The 22,798-nt window shown below is 45.0% G+C and overlaps 1 protein-coding gene across 6 annotated transcripts in view; it reads left to right on the top strand.

The window, feature by feature from the left end:
• Positions 1 to 3,643: 3,643 nt before the first annotated feature.
• LOC120955820 (F-box/LRR-repeat protein 16) overlaps positions 3,644 to 22,798 on the top strand; it is a 36,166-nt gene continuing 17,011 nt past the window's right edge. The window contains exons 1-2 of one of the 6 annotated variants that reach the window (XM_040377004.2): positions 3,644 to 3,768; positions 7,896 to 9,090. In XM_040377004.2, the coding sequence (XP_040232938.1) occupies positions 8,173 to 9,090 (918 nt within the window). In that variant the 5' untranslated portion in view covers positions 3,644 to 3,768; positions 7,896 to 8,172. Of the gene's footprint in view, positions 3,780 to 5,500; positions 6,174 to 6,730; positions 6,868 to 7,895; positions 9,091 to 22,798 lie in introns of those variants that run through there. The other 5 variants (XM_040377001.2, XM_040377003.2, XM_040377005.2 and 2 more) reach the window with 5 other exon arrangements.

Raw genomic sequence — 22,798 nt, 5'->3', positions numbered from 1 at the left:
AATATGGCAAACGTTACCGCTACCGACAGAGCTATTTCGTTCCGAGCTGTGTCAGAGGAAGGAGCAAGATGAGTCTTTTTGTTTTTTTTTTTAGAGCAGATTCTATCCCACGATTAGTTTGCTAGTGTCGTGCGAGACAAGTTGGCAAGTTGGTTGTCCGCCGTTGGTTCCATTTATCACCGCGGAACAAGTGCAAACTGCAAGCCGACTGCAAGCAGAGAGATCAGAGAGCGAAATAGCTTAATGGAACATACATTTCCACTCGTCACTGACTCACACGGTGGGGAAGGTGGGTTTTGTCGGGTTTAAGATGTCTTTCAACTAGATGAAATTGCATTCTGCACTATGAAGGTAGCAAACAATCACGATCTACTAAATTTGGACTCGAGGAAGGGTTTTTGGTTGATCCTGCCCAGCCATCAAGACAAAAATCAAGTAGGCGACGAACTCAAACCCCATTTCCCCATGGCATTCGCATGACAGCTGTTTACTTTCAAATAATACGTTATTCTCACAATTCAAGGCTGTTTACGGGTATTGATTAAACGCAATTATTGCGCTTTTACTTGGCCGCTTTTTCTGAAGATTTTCTCTTTCTTTTCTTTCGCAATCAGTGGCGCCTGCGTGTTCAATAAGATGTTGACAAAACATCCCCCCTCGGCTTGCGAAAGAAGAAAAAGTTATGATTTCATTGTCTTTTACTGCAAAACAGTAGCAAAAAGCGGATGGTTCAATATGCAAACGCGGTCAAACGCGCGATACATAATTGTTTATCGTTGGCTTAAATTAATGAGGTTAAAGCGCGGTTCATAGCAGAGGATTGCAACAAAAAAAAGGAACAGTCCACGAGTTTATTGGTTTTGTAAAATTTGCTTCTCTTCTGTTTATGAGCAAAAAAAAACGACTACGACGCTCGTCTACCTCCTCACCAGTGCCGTGGCTAAGTAGTTTAATCCATCCACACCAACAACTGTTATTTGCAAAGATTCTGTTTGACGCGCCCCCGCTGTTCGCTGTTCGTTCGAATAATAAAGAAGCCGGCGTCATTCCGCGCCAGCAGACGAAATATTTACCAAATTCCAATGCACACGACCAACCATTCCTTCACACACATAGACACACGGCCCTCTGCTTTCGGTAAAAATTAATCTTTTTCCCCAGTTTTTCGCCGACCACACCACACCTTGCCACACCCACATCCAGCTCACCTTTTTTGAGGGTGAATCACACTAAAAATATGATTTCAGCGTAGGTGGTGGTCAGGTGAAAACCGTTCCGAGGTAGAGGCGGCGCGCACGATGGCGTGTGGTCCAGATTTTCCCGCCAGGCCTGTGTGAGCCGTTTTGCAACAATCTCACCCACCCACCAACGATGAGTGTGTGTATGTGTGTGTGTGAGTGGATCGTTCTGACACAGTGCCGTGTAGTCACGCACCCTTTTCAGCAGTGAATGATGATGACGCGGTGACACGATGCTTTTGATGTTGTACAAGCAACAAAATCGCTTTGCCACGCACGGAACTTGTTGTGGAGAGAGTAGCTGCCAGGACACAGCCAGGTTCATAAATTAAACCGAGAAATTAACACACTTAACCTGAATTGTAGTGCTTGCTATTTTGTTCTTTGGTCACTATGCTGCTAATGTAGTTGAAAGAAGCTCGAGTAGCTTCATAATGTCAAACGTGCAGAATTCGCATTCGTATTCATTCTTTCGCAAACTAAAACACGAGCAACGCTCTGTTTAGCGTCGATTTGTATGCATGGCTTTCATGGCTGCTTGTCACACGGAATAAATTGTAGGTGTTTTCTGCTGCCAAGTCATTACCGGTCGTCTTATTGCTCCTAGAGTGTGTCCCGTTTTGCTTAACGGCTATTAAGATATAACTTTAATGTGACTCTGATTCAGCCCGACGACCGCTCTTCTGTGCGAGAGATTCGTTGGCACCATTTGCACGGGCTAATCAAGAATGATTTACAGATCATTTAATGGAGTTTGAGCTGGATGTTGGATGACCTTGATGTTTGATTTTTTTTTCAATTCGTGCAGCTCCAATGAACTCCAAGGTCGTAATTATTAATTCCAATTCTTTTACTTAACTCTATTATACCACTCTCAAAGGAGATTCGAGAATATGAGCATTTTGAGCATTCAGGATCTATGGTCTTCGTCTTCTGCTTCTATTTGGCGTAACGTCCTACGCGAACATGCCGGCCTATACAGACCTTCGAGACTCAATTCATTACCACGTAGCAGGATAGTCAATCCTTGTTACAGGTCCATTCTAGGCTTGAAGCCATGACAGGCCTGTTATTTAGTCGTTCGAGTGGACGACTGTACCACGGGGCCGCCCCAATGGTCTAAATCCCCAAATCTATGGTAACGTCACCAGATAATTGGATAAAGCCTGTAAGGACTTTAAGGTCCTGTCCGTAGTAAAATATCTCAAACTTCTTAGTTTCCACTTCAAAAGTCTGAAGATAGTACAAGAGTTATGGCATCAATAGAACCCGTATAGATATCAAGCCCAGATATCAAGTTGGAGATGGAGAACTTCCGAAGAATTGGACGAAGTTCATCATGCGCATGAAGAAGAAGAACCTTTCAGATATCCAGGACTTTTCAGTTCAGAACTCTGTGTGGCATTCTTTCGTATCTTATTTATGATAAGAGGGATTATGACATAACGTCACAGGGAGTTCAGAAAATGTACCAAAAACACGTCTGATTGCAGCATGTGAGCTGTTCATCGAACGTCCTACACATAGAATCCTTAATACGAAGAAAAATAAAAAAGATGGAATTTTCCATGTAATTACCTGGAAAACCCCAATTAATTGGGATATTATACAACAGATCAACCAAAGCTTCAACCAGACGTAAAACCGCTCATACGCAACAACGCCTTATCAGAAACAATCTCCCCAATTAGCGCCGGATTACATCCTTGTTATGCTTTTGTGTTTATTCCCTCTCCTTTGTTTGGTAAAAAATAACCATGAAATAACTAATCCTATTAATCAGCAACAGCAGCAGCAGCGTTATGCATCAAACGTTCACTCACCTGAAACAATGCACTGACCCATACACCCATCCACCCACCCAGCCACTCCTCATCGGAATAATAATGCTGGGAACACAATGCGCCGCTGCTGGAATGTGTTGCAAATTCCATTCGCTCGTGGAGGGAAACACCTGGCTGTAGCATTCTTTTTTTTTTGTAATATCGTGGCAAATCCTTTTTTGTCCACGGTGACGTCACACCGTGCAGCGCAGCACACGTACTGCGCACGCAAGGACATTCGGTGCCGGTGCAAGTGAACAAACGAACGAAAGAAGCAGAAGAAAAAAACACAATGAAAGGATGTGCTGGAAGGCCATCGCAGAGAACGCTTTCCACATTCCCTCACGAAGAGAGCGCACTGTGAGTGTGTGTGTGTTTGTGTGTGATGAGAGAGAGATTGTTTATACTTGTGCGGGAGAGAAAGGAAGGCCTTTCGCTGGTTCACTACTACAGACACGCGAGTAGTAGTATCCACACATACGTATTGTCCCCCCACAAAACACCATTAGGACGCGACAAGCGCGCGCGTGTGTGTGTGTGAATGGGTGATGTACAGCTACACCTGGGGAGCATCAAGGCACACTACGACGTCCTGGCAGAGTGCAAAAGTGCCCAGCACCAGTCGAAGGTTGCCCGTGGTTCGGTTCGTTTCGCTCTGTGGCTGTGGTTTTCTGCTTCGCGGTGTTCATATGCAGCGCTGTGTCTGTGTACTGTGGTGGTGAGAAGAGCTTTGCTGGGGCTATTGTTCTTTATTGAGTGGTGGAAAAAGGGAGATAGAAAAGGGTTCCTTTTTTTACTGAATGAGTGCTTTCGTGACGTGAAGTGTTTATTGAACTAATTGTGTGAAAAGTGTCCTGAAGAAAGGGTTTTGATACACATAAAACAATGAAAAGTTACAGTTTACAATAATTTAATTTACAAAGAACTCCACAAAACTATTTATAAAAGAGTACAAAGGAAAAAACGACTCCTTTACTTTGTGAAAAAAGATAAAACATAAAAAAGTCTTTCATCCTTTCCGATTGCGGGCTTCCTCAACGCGCACACATACACAATGATACAATAAAAAAACTGGCTACTTTGCGTTCAAGCCCGTACACGCGTGCAATCGATAATGTTCCCCTTCTCGTAGCCAACAACAGCACGCACACGCACACACACATATGTAAACGCACTTATAAAAAATGAATGGAGAAATGGTGGCGTTCAGGGTAGTAGCGCGTCTAATTTGTTCTAAGTGCTGGTGAGCAGGCCTCTCTCTTTCTCTTTCGTTCTCACTCTCTTGCTCTTTGAATGTTCAGAATGAACAGTGAGCTATTTAGCAATATCAGAGCTGGTAGTGTGTTTGTTGCGTCCTTTAGCGACATGCTTTTAGCACAGCAAGGGGCTTTTGGGGGGAGTGAGAACAGCAAGGAGGCTGTTGTAACACAGCAGGAGAAGATTGATTACTGCAGGAAACGGGAAGCTGGGTAGAAATAGGACGCCCGTTTTTTTTTGGTATTGTTTGCTTCACGCGCTTTGTTTACGGACCACACGACTGCACGAGAAGACAAAGAAGAAAGATATCAAATGGTGAGCTGAGATTTCAGAGTTGGTTTGATTTTAAAACCACAAATCACGGTGCTGGCTGCTCGGTTGCGTTAATAATGATGGTGGCGCTAAATTTTGGGAAGAAAGATTTGTTGCATCTTGTGAGAAGGATTAATTATGGCCCCACAAAAATCCACGCCCCATAATACAAAAAATAGGAAAAAACAAAAGAAAATTCATTCTTACGTGAGCTGTTTTTTCGTACTTCAGACATTTTTACATCTATAAAATCTTTTTTCATATGTAGAAATTGTTTATAAATCCTTAAAAAAGGAACAAATAGACACTTTAAACGCAAACGTTCGCTTGATTGATCGTTTCAGGCATCGTTAAGGCAACAACAGTCAACCGCATGTAAACGTGATCCCGCCACAGGTCGTTAAAACGCCAATTCAACCAACACCTAAAACACCCATTTGCCGGCGTCTTAAAAATAATGCGTTTCGTGTTTGTTTCTCGCTACGATCGCTCTTCTTTATCCTACTTGCACTACATGCTTTAATTGACAACATGTGATTTTCTGTTTGTAGCTAAATGGTTTGCCCCGAAGCGGACGCCTGGTGGCGCAACGAAACGTGTCCATCACAAGCGGTAAAAAAAAAAAACGAGTGAGCGTCCATTTTCATCACTCTCTCTCTTATTTTCACTCTCTCTCGCGTTTACTGTCTCTCGCTGTCTCACTGAAAACTCTGCAGCTACTCGTACACACACACACCAACACAAGCACACTTAAGTGAAGGAAGTGGGGTTACAAAAACGTGCGAAATTCGGTCGAAGATTATAAATAACAAAATAATGCTCCTCGTACGGTGGTGGCCTGTCCGCTTACGATTCACGCTTGGAGCGGCCGCAGTAATCTACCCTTTTCCGCGTTTTGGGCAGGGGTTTTTTGATGAGTTGGACAGGGGAAGGGGAAGGAAAACATCCAACATAATATGCGAAGGTATGTTTTTGAATAATCTCTCTCCACAGCGCTTGTTGGAATCGGCATTCGGAGTCGAAAGAGGTGAAAAAGGGGGGGTAACTAAAATAAAACAACAATCCTCCGCTCCCGTTTTCTCTTTTTAAGGGGGCTGACGGAATTCGGTTGACACATTCCGCTCTCTCAACGGATCAATCCGTGTGCCGGCTGTGTGTGGGGCTGACGAAGATGGGATTTTGAGGAAGCGGGTGCCGTATTTTGCTTACATACCTGAAACTCTTCCCATTTCTCGCCGAGCGATAGCGAAAAAACAAACCCCCCTAAGGGGGAAACGAAAAAAGGGGAAAAACAAACAGCAAAAGCAAAACATTATGCCCCGATGAGATATGTACTAACGGTGCCGGGGTTGCGTTTCGGTGTGCGAGTGCCAGCGTTTGCGTGCGGTTTGGGAAATTTTTGGGGTACACTTTTGCTCACAGCAGGCGCCGATCGCGCTCAGTCAGTGTTCCCGTGGATACGGCCGAAAGAACAAGTGTGTGATTTTTCTTTTCTGAAGGGACAAACACGAACGACGCAGCGATGTGAATTGCGATGGCATAAGTACGTAGAAAAACATCATTATTTTGTAGAACTCCTTAAGCGTGTCAATAATGCGTGTGTAAAGTGAAGCTTGGAAACAACACATTTCCCGAATGTGTACAGTCGTTTGTTTGTCGTGTGTTTGTGTATGAGAAAGAATCGTTCTTAAAGAAGAAGCAACGCTTAAAAGCCTCCCATCAGCAGCGAACCCTCTCACGCAATCCTTTCTATCTGACGTACGTGAACGTGCATCTGTGTGTGTGTGTGCTTGTGTGGTAAAGTGAGCTATAAACCCCACTGCTTATGTCTTTGTGTGCTGCTCTTGGAGCTTACGAACCACTCCATGTGAAAGGCTTCCCCCCTCCTAAGGTCGTATTAGTGTAATCCTTTTCGGCATGTCCGGAAAAGCGTTCCGTTGAACCGTTTTTTTTTTTGTTATTGCTCCTACCAGCACCGAATGGTGAGAGCTGAAACCGCTCGGTTTTCCTGCTCTTTACATGCGAGCCACCATCACCACTACCATATCCACTACCATCGGCTCGGGAAAGTCATCGTACGCCGTCCGAAGGTAGAGAGGTTGTGTGTCGGAGATTGTTCGTGACACTCGTGTGCAGTTATTCGTGCGGTGCGGGTCGAACGTCTTCAGGTGTGCACAGCGTCCGTTTAGTAGGGGGTTTTCCGCAAACGCCCGTGACTGTTTATCGCCCAGAAGGTGGTAAAGTTTTCCCTATATGAGGTGTAGGTACATGTGAATGTATGTGTTTTGTGTTGAGGTGCTTTGGAAGTGTTTTGAAGTGTGTAAAATTAGGACAAAAGATACCCTACGGAAGGAACTATAAATATTTAACACAGATTTAACTTGTTAGGGACAAATTTAAACAATTATTTTATAGATTTCAAGTATTCCAACAATCCAACAAAAAAACACTATTTTTAAGGGTTTTTTAATAGAGTTGTGCAACTCTCACCGAGAAAAATCCGGCTCGAAGGACCAAAAAGCATTAAATCATTGCCTGGCTGTCACATTTTCGTTACGCTTGCTTGCACAACGTACCTTGTCCCAGGCCGTCCGATCGCAGTTGTGAGCAACCACACAAGAATAGTCGTCAATCATTGTGCAGAACAACACACATACACAAAAAGAAGGAGTTTCCATATAGTGTGCATGTGTGCTCCGCAGAGCGTGTTCAAAAATCGATGGAAAATTGCGGCACTAGCCACAAACGATAGTGTGAGCTTGGAGAGGAGGCCACACAACAAAAAAAGGATAAGCGTTGCCTTTCGTAGAAAATAGGTGTTCGGTGGAACGAGTTTCATTTCGCTTTGTGGTGGCCCATTCCGTGTGGGAGGGGTAGATAGTGTGGTCGTTCGTTATCAAAAAAAGGTACCCCAAAAAAAAAACTGTCCAAAAGAGGAAGATGTAACAGTGACGATGGAATCAATTACGAAATTTGATGTGTGGCAGAGGTGAAAATGGTGAAAGGCGATAAATTGGCTGGTTCTTTCGGTTGTGTGGGACGAGTTTTTGGACCGCTCTTCGCGTGACAGTAGACTGTCAAAATGTGTACTAACGTGTGTGTGTGTGCGCAAGTGTGTGAGTCCATTATCCAATCCTTTCTCTTCCATTTTCCCACACACACACACGCAGCAGGCCAGCGCTTTGCCAAATTGATCGGTTCAACAAGGTTCATCCAACTGTACATCTTCAGCCTCTGTTTACCTTGTTTTTTTCTCTTCTTTTAGTTCGAGCTTCGACTAGAATCCACGGGTGATTGAAGTGAGCTGTGCGTGTGTGGTGCTAGTGTTGGCGTTTCTCTATCCCAGCAAGCATTCGTTTTGGTGAAACGTGAAAAAAAGAAAAAGGCTCCGATCAACGGAAAAGTGTTGACCGAGTGACCCCCGGTGCGAGTGTGTTTGTGTGTGCCTACGCAAAAGTGGCCCACGGCACTTGGCCACTTTCGGGTGTGTGTGTGCGTGTGTTTGTGTGTGAGTGTGTGTGTGTACCGCGGCTTCGTGCTGAATGTTGAAGATGTCCTCCATATCCGCCCAGGGAGTGGTTGAGCGTGCCTCGGCCGAACTATCGAAACGCATCAACGGCCTTGGGCTGCGGTCGAAGCACCATCATGGCAGTGGCGGTGGTGGCGGCGGCGGCGGTGGCAAATCGGGCGAGAAGGCCAGCGTGATGGAGCGCGTCACGAACGTGCTTTGCGGTGGCAGCAGCTCCAGCAACTCCAGCAACGCCGCCAATCTCACCATCCAAACCGCTGGCCAGTCACAGTCGGGCGGTGGTGGAGGAATCACTGGCGGAGGTGGTGGTGGTGGCCACGCTCCCGAGAAACCGTCCCGTGTGTCCAACACAACCGGGGGAGGTAACAGTGCGGGCGGCAAGGGCTCGATGCTTGGCATGGGCGCCGGACCCGGTGGCAAATCGCAGTCCAACACACCGCAGTCGCTGCGCAAGATTGGCCACCAGCAGCATGGCGGCGGCATGAACCATCACCATCTCGGGGGAGCGGGCAAGATGGGCCAGTCGCAGCTGGCTCTGCCGCAGATACTGACGATCGAGCAGCTGCTGCAGGACGAACGCTTCCTAGCCCGGTTCTTCCTGTACTTTACGTCGTACGAGCGGTGCACTCTGGCGCAGGTCTGCCAGAAGTGGCGCGATCTGCTGTACCGCAGCCCGCGCTACTGGAGCGGCCTGGTGCCGGTGCTGCAGTGTCGCGAGCTGCGCCAGACCACCAACCAGGACCGGGTGAAGCTGTACAACTCGCTGATTCGGCGCAGCTTCCACGCCGTCTGTCTGATGGGAGCGACCGACGAGGATGCGCTGGATTTGGTACATTCGTTCCCGCTCGCCTCGAAACACGTCCACTCGCTGAGTCTGCGGTGCTCGTCGATCAGCGATCGGGGTCTGGAGGCACTGCTGGATCACTTACAGGTAGGTGGAAGTAGCGGGAGGAGTTTAAGGGCTCAGGATAGTTCAACAAAATTAATGCAAAATGGGTTTTATAGGTCTGAGAGTATTCTACGTTGGTTATAGACTGTTACTATAAAGAATCTATGATCTTTGATGTCATGAAACATTGAAAAAAAGGATGCAATTTTGGGGATGATACTGCAAAACATCTTGAGACCCGTTGCTATGTAAACATGCAAATAATTCTCTATAATACGTTGACCTTAATGTGCTATAAATATTAAATTATCAGGATATTAAGCCCCTCTCTTGTCTCGCCAAGCTATAAAATCCAAAAATTCACCCTCCCCCTTGTGTGGGTGGTATCTTGAGAATGACGTGTGACATTAATGAAGAGTGTGGTTTTATGGATCTAGCCGGGCAAAAACAAACAAAACAACTCGTTGGAATTGGATGGAGCAGGAAAAAAAACCGTCCCCTAACCGTCCGAGATGAGTGGGTGATCCGTAAAATTTGAGCAAAAATATTTCCACAAACACACTCACGCACGGCCGGGTGGTACATCTGCCCACATCCACGGCTCACACACAGCAGGCGACGGCACTTACGTTTACGACTCCACAGGCGCTGCTTGGAATGTGCTTGCCTGGTGCTTCTCCTTAACCATTTCCCAGAATCCCTGATCTTTCGTCAGCCAGCAGGGCCAGAAAATCGAACCTGGTACAAACATTCTTCGTAAACCCTTGCCCGTGCGCTCACTTTCCCAAATTCCTGGAAAAGAAAAGGTGTACAAGGTCCACGCTGTGAGACATATCATACTCCCTTTGCCTGCTTATGCATTCTCGATTGTAGGCATTGTGTTTTTGGGTGTTTTTTACGTGAATATAACATTCCAGGAGACCGTCCCCACACCTGCCATTGTTGGGCGCCCCCATCTGAAGAGTTAAGTAACTCTCGACACAGCCCTAAGAACAAGGAGCTTTCTTTCCATTCGCTTTGTCTTTCACTTCCCGGAGCTCAACGGTGTCCGCATCCGCGGTCGGAACGGATTTACGATGATATCACTTGCGATTTCCGGGCCCACACCGTGCGAGACTTGGTGGCATCGACAGTGTGGCACTCGGTGGCAAGTAACAACACACATCCAGTACGAGATGACCTCATTTTTCCGCGCAATTCAGAAACATTACCCAACCAGTTCGTTCGTTTAGTGTTTTTGGCAAAGATGCTACCGAACCACCATCCCGCTCCATTCCTGCCCCGTTCCCATTCGGTTTAATGGAGCGACACTCAATTTATGGCCGCCTTGAGCCTTCCGGGGATGTGGCTTTATCCTTCCTTCCTCCCTCTTTTATTTCCCGGTAAGGTCAAAACGCTTGCGAAGGGTCGAACCACCTTCTTATGGTGTATGGCGGAGAGGCGGCGTTGGAAAGTTTTCTTCCCGGCCCAACACCACCACCATCATTGCTCGTGGCAAAGTTAGCGCAAAGTGTTCGGTAATACGCGTCAGCATTACATAATCTGTGACGGGGTTAAAGAGGACTTTAGGATACGGGTGACGCTTGGTGGATGCTTTCCGATCATGATTTATGTTGTTGTGCTCTGTTTGCCACCTTTGAACGTTTGGAAGATTGGATGGAACGGAGTGTGGTCCTGCACAATTTATTAGTGAGACTTTTTTAAATATTTTCTTAAAACATCGATCGATTTGAGTTGGAACGAAAGACACGGAAAATTCCTTTGGGTGTTCCTTTATGAATATTGATAAGAACATTTACTATTTCAGACCCCTTCTCATGCATGAGACAGCACACCCTTTAAGACAGTGTCCACCGACGACACAAATAAAACCTTCACCTTTATTGTTGTCGTCGAACCGTCTCATGTTGCCCGCGGGACTGGGAAGAAATGTATCTCGAGCACTCTTGGCAAACCATCAATTCGGTAAACAAATGAACGTATCGAGCCAACAATGTGGTGCTGCCCATCGAGACAACCCCCGTGCTGCTGCCACAACTCGTGCCATTTCTCGTTCGTTCGTTCGTTCGTTGGCTGACATTACACGCTTTAGGCTCAATCGAGCAAAACAAGAACTCCGTCCGCAAAAAAAAAATCAAACTACCCTGTTGATCGCGGAAAATCGCATTCCCGGCAAAGCTCAAACGTTCGGAAATCGGTTTTCAACAAAATTGGCGATGGGTGGCGAAACTGAAAAAAGGACAGAAAATAAACATAAATAAATCAATCGCCTATTCGAACGGTGTGCGGTTACGTTTCACCCACTTCTGTGCCAAAACAGTTGACAGTGGGCTGTCCAATTCCGTCTCGGGTAGAGTGTGTGTGATCGACAGTTTGGCATAGGCGACAATAGAGTAGTCGTAAGGGAACCGACAGGTGGGTGGTGGACCTATAATAATGGGCCTATGGGATTGGAAACGTTTTTTTTTACTCTGATTACACTTACATTGTTGTAGGTCCGATAACTTTTGAGAATAACATTCTATAAAAGCTGATCGTGGTAAAGTCAAATCTAGATTCGAACTTGTATTCTTGCTTACTGGAATTGCGCGCGCTTGTCACTACACTACGGTGCAGCCATCAAATGGAGTAGTTTATATTCGGTTTTAATGTTGCTTCCATTGCTCTTATTGATTGATTTCCCATTTCCGCTTAAAGTTTTTACCATTTCCCTTTATTCCTTTTGCTTTTTAAGTGCTCCATTTATCCTGAAGCATCCTTCAGATTAAGATTTATTTCCGATTCCATCACAGTACGGTACCGAACAAAAGCACCGAACTGCAAAGCGCAAGCCACTGCCGTCTTTCGCTTCCCCCCAAACAGCTCTTCAATTAGGATAAGCGATTTCATTTCCAGTGCAGTATTTTCGTTTTGTGTTTGCAAAAATTCTATTGATTTTTAACGCGACGCCCGCCACTTTGCAAATGGATTGCTTTTACTTCCATAAAGTAATGTTGAGGGAGGCACTAGCACCCACTGGCAGAAGTTTTGTCTGTTTTTCGGTTCGCTTTTCGCGAATTCGTTCGCTTGAAAGAAGAGCTGGCATGCTTCAGGCAATGCTGATGATAGTTGACGCCAGTCTGCCTGCGAAGGAAACAGTTTAACTGTTCTTGTCGCCAACGCAGCAGAAAGAACCGACGATTCCAATTTTAATTTCTCCCCTTTATGTGCGCTGACAGACGAATTTTATTTGCTGTTGAAATGAAGAAGCCATATAGTTTTTGTTTTGAGTATTTTATTTCATTTCGCTGCACAAAAGCACACTGTGCTAAAAAAACGTAAGCTCAATTATGCACTCCCAAGAAGAAAAAGCAACACTGCGCTGCGTTGCGAACGGTGGATGCTTCCAGCAAGAAATGTTTTTCACTCTGGATCGGAAAATATTTTCGCAGAATGATTTCATCATATAAATTCCATCAAAGTTGATGTTTTGCGCGCGCTGTGCAGGAATGCCGTTTTATGCTGCTGCTGCTGCTGCTGCTGTGCGCTCTTTTGATGGTTGTGTTGTTGGTAGCAACCGGGCCGTGAGTGGAATTTGTTGGTTCGCTGGAGCAATCGCTTGCATGCATGCGTTTTATTTAGCTAGATTTGTTTGGATGGTTTATTTGCACACAAACACAAAGACACACACACACTGGCATCGGAACGCGTTATTTTTACGCTCCCAATCCTTTGCCATTGCTGATGGACGTTTTCCTGTTTTTTTCCCCGGCACAATAAATCTGCACTGGTGCTTTCATGTGTGTTGTTTTCGTTTGTAGTGTATTTTTCAATTGGCATGAGTATGGCATGAGAGGCAACATAAAATCCATCAACTCACAGCTCGTTCGGTGTTTTATTTGATATTTTAAAATTGTGAAATAACATTTGAGGTGGAATAAACAACACCAGCAAACAGGTAAAATGGTACGCTTCAACGTTTTGCGGCGAAGCTTTATTTCGGTGAAGCCTACGCTAAGTTGTGGACCTCATCTGATATGACGATTGAAGAAAAAGTCCCTGCTCAAAGTTACTCGGTAAACACAATTATACCCTGACCATGATATCGAGCTCCATGTACAATAGAGGCATACATTTTTCGGACTCGATTAATATTTTATCCACAACAGCCAAAATCAGAACTCAACTGCCGATGGCAACAGCAGGCATAGTGCTGCTCGAGGCTTCAGTGCTGGTATCGCTTGGATATTGGACTCGAGGGAAATTGTCGGCAGCAAATTGGGAAGCCTTATCGCAGTTTTCATAAAGAACTGAGTGAGAGAGAAGGTGGAAGCAGGCACCGAAAAAGTAGGTCACATTTGTACCTCGAGATCGGTTTTTTGCTCTCTTGAGCAGCAGTTCAGGTCCAGCGCACTGCTGCACACACTATGCAGACTCGCAGTGTATTGAACGGTTGAATATTTCATTCGAGTTGTTTTATTTGGAAACAAGCTGAAGGAACAGCGTGTTTATGGATGCTTTTTTTGTTGAAGAAACATTCAGTAACTTTAAACGGTTGAAAAAGCGTTCGTTTTTCTGCGAAGATGTTTGCTCAGGCAATCGAAGAAACACATCTCGTTTCTAGGAGACTCTAGTGCGCCGATCTCATTGCGCATATGTTTAGGTGTAGGATCTAACATCAAGCTAAGGTTTCATAATGGGTTCAAATCTCACATGGACTCTCATTCTGATTAACGGTGTTACACCAGGCACTCAAAGCATCGGGTCTCCTAATATTCTTTTATTTTTTACACAAGATGAAATGTTTGAGGTTGAGCTAAAGTACTCTCCAAATAACTATCTGTTATCGCTAGTACACGTGCACACGTGCTAGTGTTGCTCTGTTTGAAATAAAATCCAAATTGCTCTCTTCGCCATCGATCCTTCGCCTCAATCACAACCACCAAATTGTACCAATCAGCCGGCGAAGCAATAAACTGTCATCGAACTACAGTTTTGTAACTCAATTCTCCGACCCCAAACGCAACACTTCCCATTTCTAGCTTGTTTTGAAATTGCGAGCACTTTGTTTAGGCTATAATTAGATTGCGTCCGAAACGTTTGTTGATTGCGCAAAACGAAAAGCATCTGACTGGTTCATTAGTGCTGCTATAGACGGGGTTTGACTTCTGTTTGTGTCATCGGCCAGTAAAGTTGTGGTAAGGAAGCGATGTGGGGGAGCGATAACAAAGTGTTTTCACACATTGGTGTCTTACAAAAACAAAGAAATTACTTGTTCGACAGTATATCACACATTTTGCTTATGATTGCTGTGGTGACATAAACTAATTTTCCCATTTTTAGCGTGCGACTGCTTCGTCCCTCTTTGCACTCTTTGACGCACATACTACACCCACAGTGCTCCTCCAGCGTGTGGCGTTAATAATTTCCGTTCGAAATATCCGTCACCAATTTCCTCCTGCCGCTCAGTTCGGCTCTCGGTGGGTAGGTCGCGTCGCGGCAGGCCAAAAATACCCGACCGAACCTTTCCCAATTTGCCGTATCCAATTTGGTTGCCCGGTGTGATGTAGGCGACATTTCTTTCTTTTCCCCCAACTGTGTGACAACGATGGCACACCACCATTCACCTGTGCGGCGTTTTTTTGCTTCACTTCTTTTCCTGGTGTTGGGGAAATGATGCGAGCTTTTTAATGTTTGTCGCTTGCTCGAAATTTTGGAAGGCGTAAATTAGATTTCCTTCCCACATCAGAATCCGTTTCCGTTCTGTGTTTTCGTTTTTTGGTTTAATCTCCTTTTGCCTGCGTTTTTTGCTTATACTAAGCATACCGTTTCGGTATTTTTTTACGTCATTCTGTGTCACACCTTTCTGACGCATTTAAAATTAGCTTGCTTTTTGTTTTGCTTCAAATTGCGCATTTTTCCAAGTGAATTAAAAGGGAAGCGTTTTTGTTTTCTTTGTGACTAGTGGCCAATTTTGGGCTTGAAAAAGGTAGAACTTAGTTTTTTACAATATTTATGCTTCATAAAAATAGACAGATCAGAACCTGATGTAATAAAAAAGCGTTCTTCCTGCAAGCATTTCCTCTAATAACTTTTTCCGTTCAAGTTGTTTAAAAAAAGCTAACAAGCTCCAAGTTTGTGCAAGCCCAACAGCGACGGAAGCATAAATCTCTACTAGCTCCACTTTGAAACATCATTTTTCATTCGCCGGACGTTTGTGTGATTGAACGAAGCGCAAAAGCACACTCGGGAGAAAAAGAAACAATCTTCATTTATCTTGTTACGGTTTTCTCAACCCCGTTGAACAGCGACCATTGGATCTTCTTACACCAGCATCCATTTTCCATCATTATACTCGTTGTGGTTCCATTCCATGTCAATGACCTTTTTTCTGCACCAACACTTTTAAAACGACAAGAAACGATCGACAAAATTGTCCACAGAAAGTCTTGTGAGTTGGTAGAGATTTCAGAAGAGAAAAAAATTAACATACACTCTTGCTTTGGTGGCCTTGGTCGCACCCCGGTACGAGGAAGCCACTGAGCCTCACTGAGGCTCTGTGTTTTGACATGAATGCGAAATTCTGCGTCCGAATGCCGGTGCAGTATACGCAGCACGGATTTGTTGTCAACTATTGTTTCATGAATTTTACATCAGCTGGCCCCCCCGCAACGGTTCCCGGCTCGTTCCCAATTTGCATATTATGATGTTTGAATGAGTGCCCGGGCTAAAGCTTTTCGCACACACACACTCCGGAGCAGTAAGCCAGCCGGTACACGGTGCGCCCGGTCCTCTGACCGCATAATGGTGTTAGGCCAACGAAATCCGATCGATGACAGAATTATGCGGAAATGTTTTATTTGCCTGATTACCGGACGCTCGTCGATGGCGGCTCACAGTAAATGCGGGGAGGTGGGTTTTTGCTCAACGTGGAGATGAATTTGAATAAAACATCACTGCAATAATGAGTTTAATTTTCTTACATTACAGTTTTGCGGGACATGAATAAATTATGTGAATTTAAGCAGTAGAGTTCCACAAAGTAGCACAGACACACTGAGAAGAGAGGTTTGGCGCACTCATAATTGCGTCTATTTTGATTTGCGGATTGCATACTTCGAAGGGGCTTTTCGAAGATTGTAAAGATGGAAGATGTACTAAGACGATTCTACTAAGATGCACATGTTCAAAGACAATCCTCTTTTTCTAGCAGTATCGCTTTCAAACTTATTGATGTTATAAATGGCTTTAAATTGCTATTTCATTGCTATTTTAGGTAATGCTTTGTAGGTAATAAAAGTCGAAAAAAGCTTCTTGTTGTAATACTGTGCGAGTACTACGACTTTCTAGTTCTCGGTAACGAGTTCGCCTTTGCCTCCGCACCCTAAAAGTCTCATTAACGGCACATCAAAAGGATAACCTGTACGATGTACAGGTGTTCCAGTGTCGATAGCGCTTCCCTCGTCCACGTCGTAAAAAGAAAGCCAACAGCTTTTCCATACACTTTTGCTACTATCGAAACTCCCAGCGAGTGTGACTCCCAGCAGAGTCGAAACGAATATTCACGGTTCGCTTGGAAGCTTCTGATCCGTAAAATCGATTTCCAACACATAAACACACATACACACACACACACGATAACGGCGAAACACAAATATACCAACGACTCCAGGGAATCAGCGGAGTTCGATATGTTTCGCGTTTTGCATTGTTTTGCCTGGGCGATCGGGTGACACGGGAAAAAAGAAAGAGTTTGAGAATTTTTGTTGCAATTCTCCTTCTCGCCTGAGTGTGAGTTTGTTGTTGGCGAAGTGTGTTGTCCTACTTTCGGATAAGGTGAGGTGAGGTTTTTTGTAGTCAAACAATCGATGAAATTCCTGGGAAGGATAACCAACTTTTTCGTCCTTATTTTTGATGTTATTTCCTTCTCATACCGTACCCCGTACCCTGCCATAACCTCCCCGCGACCTGTACGTTTTGTTCAGCAAAACGAGCGGCCTCAAATCTTCAACAAACGGACATATTTTAGGGTCAAAATTGCAAACATACCTGCTGTTTGATGATATCCCCATGAAATGTCGAATAAAATGACAACTCAGAACTCTTTGCACGGTTCATTATTGTCGTTCGAATGATATCGATAAAATATACAGCCGAAGAGAATTTGGAGCATATTGATAGCAAACCGAAACACAGTGCATGCGAGAGCGTCAAAGCAATAAGAACCCTCCGGGTTTGCCAAAGAAAGAGAACAAACAATCATTAAGTTCGCTGCCAGCAGGGAAGGATCCTGAGCGAGTAAGCTTTTTGTAATGCTTCAAGCAACTTCAAACGCGTTAGTACATCAAGCAATCACAAAATGAACTTGCTTTTGCTGATTGAAACGTCAGCATTAACGTCAACGTCCTGCCAGCGCGCGTGGATAAACATTCATTTCACCGAGCAACCCACCACATTGCTAGGATTTCTGTTGGAAACAAAGCACACAAACAACCTCTACTTGATGTATGATGTTTCGGTTTTGGCAGAGAGGGGGAACACTTCCCCTGGGACCTTGCTCTATGTCTTAGCCCGTTCCATTCCATGTTTGAGGTATGCTTTTATCTTGTGCAATTTTCGGGCAGCCGGTAGACAGCATAATTGGGCACGGCGAAACCGACCGTCAGACTGTCTGGCAGACGCTCTCAGCTCAACCCACAGACAGATGCAATCAAATGGTTCCTAGTACGCACACACAAAAAACCACCAACTCGGTGACTCTCGGAACTCTCTCGGAGTTGGAACGCAAGCAACGCACCGACCGATCCAAAAGACAGTGGCACCCTCTGTGGGACCTCAGGACTTTGCTCTGGTGTGTCTGTTTTTATCATTTTGTGGTTCTGTGGCGCTGGAAACGCAAAACGTCTGGGTGCTGAAGACTCGATGGCGCCGCGAGAATTTTTTGTTGTTGCCGTATTTCTCTTCAGCCTCCAATTGGCGGTTCGGCCAAGGTTCTCTCTCTTTCTCGGGGTTTGGGGTCGTTTCCGGAAAAGCCTACGCGTGTTCATAGCACACAAAACGATGACGGTGGCATTATTTGATTGCAATTTCGCTCGAGCTCAGCCAGTTTTTTCTTTTGCCCCGGTTGAGGAGTGCATTTGCCACTCTACACTACTGTTCAACGCCCTTGCGGTATTGATTTCTCGCGAGGCACTCGCACCCGCAATAATGTCGATTGGCTCTTGTCGGAGGTGTGTGCTGCCTGGGCTCCTGGGGTTGCGGAGGTTGCCGTCGGGCAGGGCAGGTCAGAGGTCGGCAAACTTGCATTAGCAATCAACGACTTTCACAACATTGAGAAAGTTCATCCACGATACTTTAATTTCGTTCTTCTAAGCTTCCCTTCTTACAGTACAAAGCTAGGGTAGATGAGCTGAGATTTTTCATCGAAAGTGATACATTTTTAAGCATTTAATGCTTTGCCAATCCCTGAACCATTGGTAAAGGCTATTGAAAATCCGGTTCCAATGAACTGTATCATGCAATGAATTGGATATTTGCTCTGAGCTATGCTTCTCCTCTGAAAATCGGCACGTGCGTAGTATAGCCCCCCGTGCTGCGGGCTTCAAATATCAATCAGCGGAAATGAAACTTCATCTATGCAGCTATGAATAGATTTAGAGACATTTTTAGTGATTCACACATTTCTAAACCACTTTTACCGCTACCACGAGGAAATTCGATTTCTTGTTCACCATCGAACAAACTACAGGAGAACATGAAACCCCCCTGCCAATGGTTATTACGACAACACGCTTTTAACTGCCTATATGTCACCGACAAAAGATGTATGACGTCTTTAACTACGCTCCTTTGTTGTCCTCTTTTTGCTTTCTATATTATTCAGAACAATTTAATATGGTGTCTATCATAATTCGTGGTACAGTGGTACAGCAGGATACACAACACAGATGGTTTACGTTCGACATACCTTCACAGCTGTGGACAGGTCACGACGGCGATGATTGATGATGGCCTGTGTGTAGCTCGGAATCTCTGTTGGAGCTGTGCTGTCACTGGGTAGACGATTGCGTGACGATGACCACTAAGGGACAGGTTCCGTCTCTAGCAAACAGGAATTCATAGTCATTTTCATCATTATGATATATTAGAAGTGTGTTGTGTGAACTGAAGACTGTTACTGCTATTACTACTACTACTACTACTGCTACTACCACCTATACTACTATCAGCTAATGTATGTCACAAGAGCTGTTCCATCTCCCGGTTGCTACAAGTTGTATTACAATGTTCTGGGATGTAATTACGTTTTTGAAGTAGGGTGGCTAGGTGTTAGGGAGATTTGTTATTGCATTGTTTTTGAAACCACATAAGAGATACATCAGACGAACATCTATTTCCTCGTAAGTCAACTCTGGTGTACATGTTTTGATTTTGTGTTGTCACACCAACTTCAAGCCAAGGTTATTTAGGTGATAAAACTTTGAACAAGTTAATCAGATTTTCTACAGAAGAAACCCATCGAGTCTAAAGGAATGTGACGATATGATACTTATCTGCGGTGATGATTCATATAAACCATGTCTGCACATACACCATCAGCACCGTCGGCAGGATCGTGTTTCAGAATCACACACGCTGAATTCTTGCACGTTGCTATCTTCAACTGAAGTGATTTGTTCCGGTTGACAATATTCGCTACTGTTGCTGTCGTGTACGAGAGAGGGTAACTTCCTTTATCACTCTCATTCCTTAACTGCGGGAAGGTCTAAAATGTTGCTTTTAAAATCATTTCCTGTTGTGCTGTTTTCTGCGCTACTTGTCTCTTCCACGGTTGGGGTAAGTGGCATTGCTTCCAACGGCCTATCAAGCAAACCTCAGAGCATAGCACCATCACACCATTTAGCGTATCATTTTGCAGCTTGAAATGGATTCTTTTTCCTGGTAAAGAAATGGCTCTTCCTGGGCTTGTCATCAATCTGAGCCAGACGGACGGAGCTGTTATACGATCCGACCATTTCCCGGGTGCATTGAACGATGAATATTTAATCAGCCTTGCTCTGGCACAAGTCAGCAATATGCGTTTACTTTGGCGTTTTATCATTCCGTCAGGGGAATATGGGCTCCATTGCAATAGGGCACAGCAGTAACAGACACGGAAAATGGGAAAGCAATGTGCGTAAAGAAAGCGGGATCAAGAAAAGTTCCATTGCTTCGTTTATAATGAGGTTGAAGCTGACACCGCTTTTAGGAGTCATTTTTGAAGCCTTTGGCCTAATTTTAAATATAATTTTTCTTGTATGATAGATACATACAGAAGTAGCTCAACTTAAAAAAATAACTCACAAAACACCACCCAAATTTAAATTGTCCACATAAAAATTATAATTTCTTCACTAAACTTCCATAAACGGAAATGACATTATTCAAATAGAACACCGTTTGTCATGAATATTCGATCAGCAAACGGAGCATCAAACTGTAGCTCCTTTCTCACTACAAAACACGAACCAAAACCATCCGACCATGGTGGAAGGACTTAAGAACCAGCTCCTCCTTCTGCTCTCTCCGTACCCGGTAATTTAATCGATCCAGCTAATGATAGCTATTTTTAGTGCTTAACATCTATTTCCACCCGGCCTGTGAGTGAGCTGGCAAGAGCTGGCCCGCTTCTTGCAGCAGCAGCAGCAGCAGCAGCAACAGCAGCAGCATGAAACCATCCAAGTTTCGTCCTCGATCGTCCGCATTAGCAAATGCTCGTTGACATTGCTGTCAGGCGCAGTTTAAATTAGGCAAAGAGGGAAAGCAAAACAGATATGAGAGAGGGACTGCTGCTGGCCCGACGTTGGAGCATTAGGTCGGGTGAATTAAATTTTGTCAGTGAACTGATTAGCAACCAGCTGAACGCTTCCTGTGCCGTAAGACACGGGACAACGCAGAGGCAGTGTGTGAGGTGCAGTTTATGTTGCTTTAATTGTGCCCCGACCATCCCGTTTATGAAAAATGTCTTGCTTTTTTGTGTTGCGAACAATGGAAAAGGACAAAAAATATGGAGGTGAGCCTCGTTGTTTTCAATTTGCTGTTAATGAGCAAAATTTAGCCCACTTGGTGTAATGAAGTGTGCCGTGAACAGGATTTATGGTGTGAATTCTAACGGGCGAACCGCAGAATGGACAAAAAGGGGCAATTATGGCGTGAGTTATGACTGAAACAGGTTTGAAGATATTAAATACTGCGTTAGGACGCGCACCATTTGGGGAGAGCTTTGATGATGGGACTAAAAGTGGTGTGTATAAGTGTTTTTTGTCGACGAGAGTCACTTCCGAGCTCCAAAAACAAGCATGAATCGGCCTTCAAACTGTATTCAAATCCGACAAACTCCTCCTTTTACAATGTGGCATAATGAAGCCTGCAAAGCCTATTTAAGTTTGGCCTATAAATATCCTTATCAGGCGCCAGAACGTCTTGCAGCAGGGCTTGGCTTCATAAATCCTGAATCATTTCTTCACCATGCACTGGTAAAACTTTCCTCTATTGTACCGTATATACATATCGATCGACAGAGGCTGATTGCAGGCGGCTTGCCGTGTTCCGTGCTTGTAACGAAAAGAATAACATGCAATCAACACATGCGGTAGTGAGATTGGTGGGGGTTCGTTGTTCACGTTGTCTTTTGGTCTGTTTCCCGCGCGATTGCCCATCGCTACCTGTGTCTTACCGCAAGGTTATAATGGTTCTCGAGTATAGTGCACACGTCTTCTACAAGGATAACCAGGACAAGAGATAGGAAGCAATACGGTAGGCACTTGTGTGTGTGTTGTTTCAATTCCTGGACGAGCGCTACCGATGCACCTGAAGAAGATATGCCCACTCGGTGGAGCCCTTAGCCTCCTTTTAGAGGCGTGCTCGAGTAGGACGTTCTTTTGTTTTGATTCTCAGCCTACCAGATATTGCTGATGGGGATGGGAGAATTGTGCATGGGCTTAAAAAAGACAAAATTCCATCCTCTCCGTCCACGTGTCAACAATGGAACGGTGTCGTGGTCCGTTCTTGCAGTGGGCGAAACCTACCAAACAAAGCAAACAACATCCCGAGCACGTTTCCATGAAAACTAACCACACAAGAGCTTATTGGCAGAGCATGCTGTGGTGCCTTAAAGGCGGAAAAGATACACAACACAACACGACAACAATAGGCACACATGCGGTGGTGCGTTGGTGCGTTTTAGCCATTCTTTTTGATGCGCATGTTGGCATTTTCTCATCCCCCTTGTACAGCGGGACAGTTATGTTCACCTTTTCATCACGGGAAAACCACGCGTGTGTGTACGCTTTGTAAACCTTTGTATATTACAGCCCTGAACAACGCGCCATTTGGGCGGTTGTAGAACGAATCCGTCTCTGTTTGCAGCAGACTTTGCCACAAACGGTAGCCGTGTGGTCGCCGCACGCTACACTACTCGCCAGAAGCGTATCCTTCCCAGCGACTAAGCGAAACGCTCCCCTGCCAGGGGGCAGCGTTTGTACAAGCAAAACACGTTGTCATCCCTAGCTGTTCCGGCAACACAGCCAGGGAGCCGGCAAGTATACTCGGCATGTTAACCTTCTAGACTTTACCCCGCTCGGTTAATGAAAACGACGGAAATGGCTTTTGCAGCCACATGGCGCGCGGTGTACAGTGCAGCAGATGGCTATTTGGGCGCACTGTTACGCCATTCCTGCAGCAAACCGCAAGCCCACCGGCTCACCGGAGATGAGAATTGTGAAAGGCATGT

This window comes from Anopheles coluzzii, chromosome 3 (assembly GCF_943734685.1).
Source record: "Anopheles coluzzii chromosome 3, AcolN3, whole genome shotgun sequence".
In the NCBI taxonomy this organism is placed as follows: Eukaryota; Metazoa; Arthropoda; class Insecta; order Diptera; family Culicidae; genus Anopheles; species Anopheles coluzzii.
The sequence above is the reverse complement of the archived record's forward strand: the minus strand, read 5'-3'. Positions and strand labels throughout refer to the sequence as shown.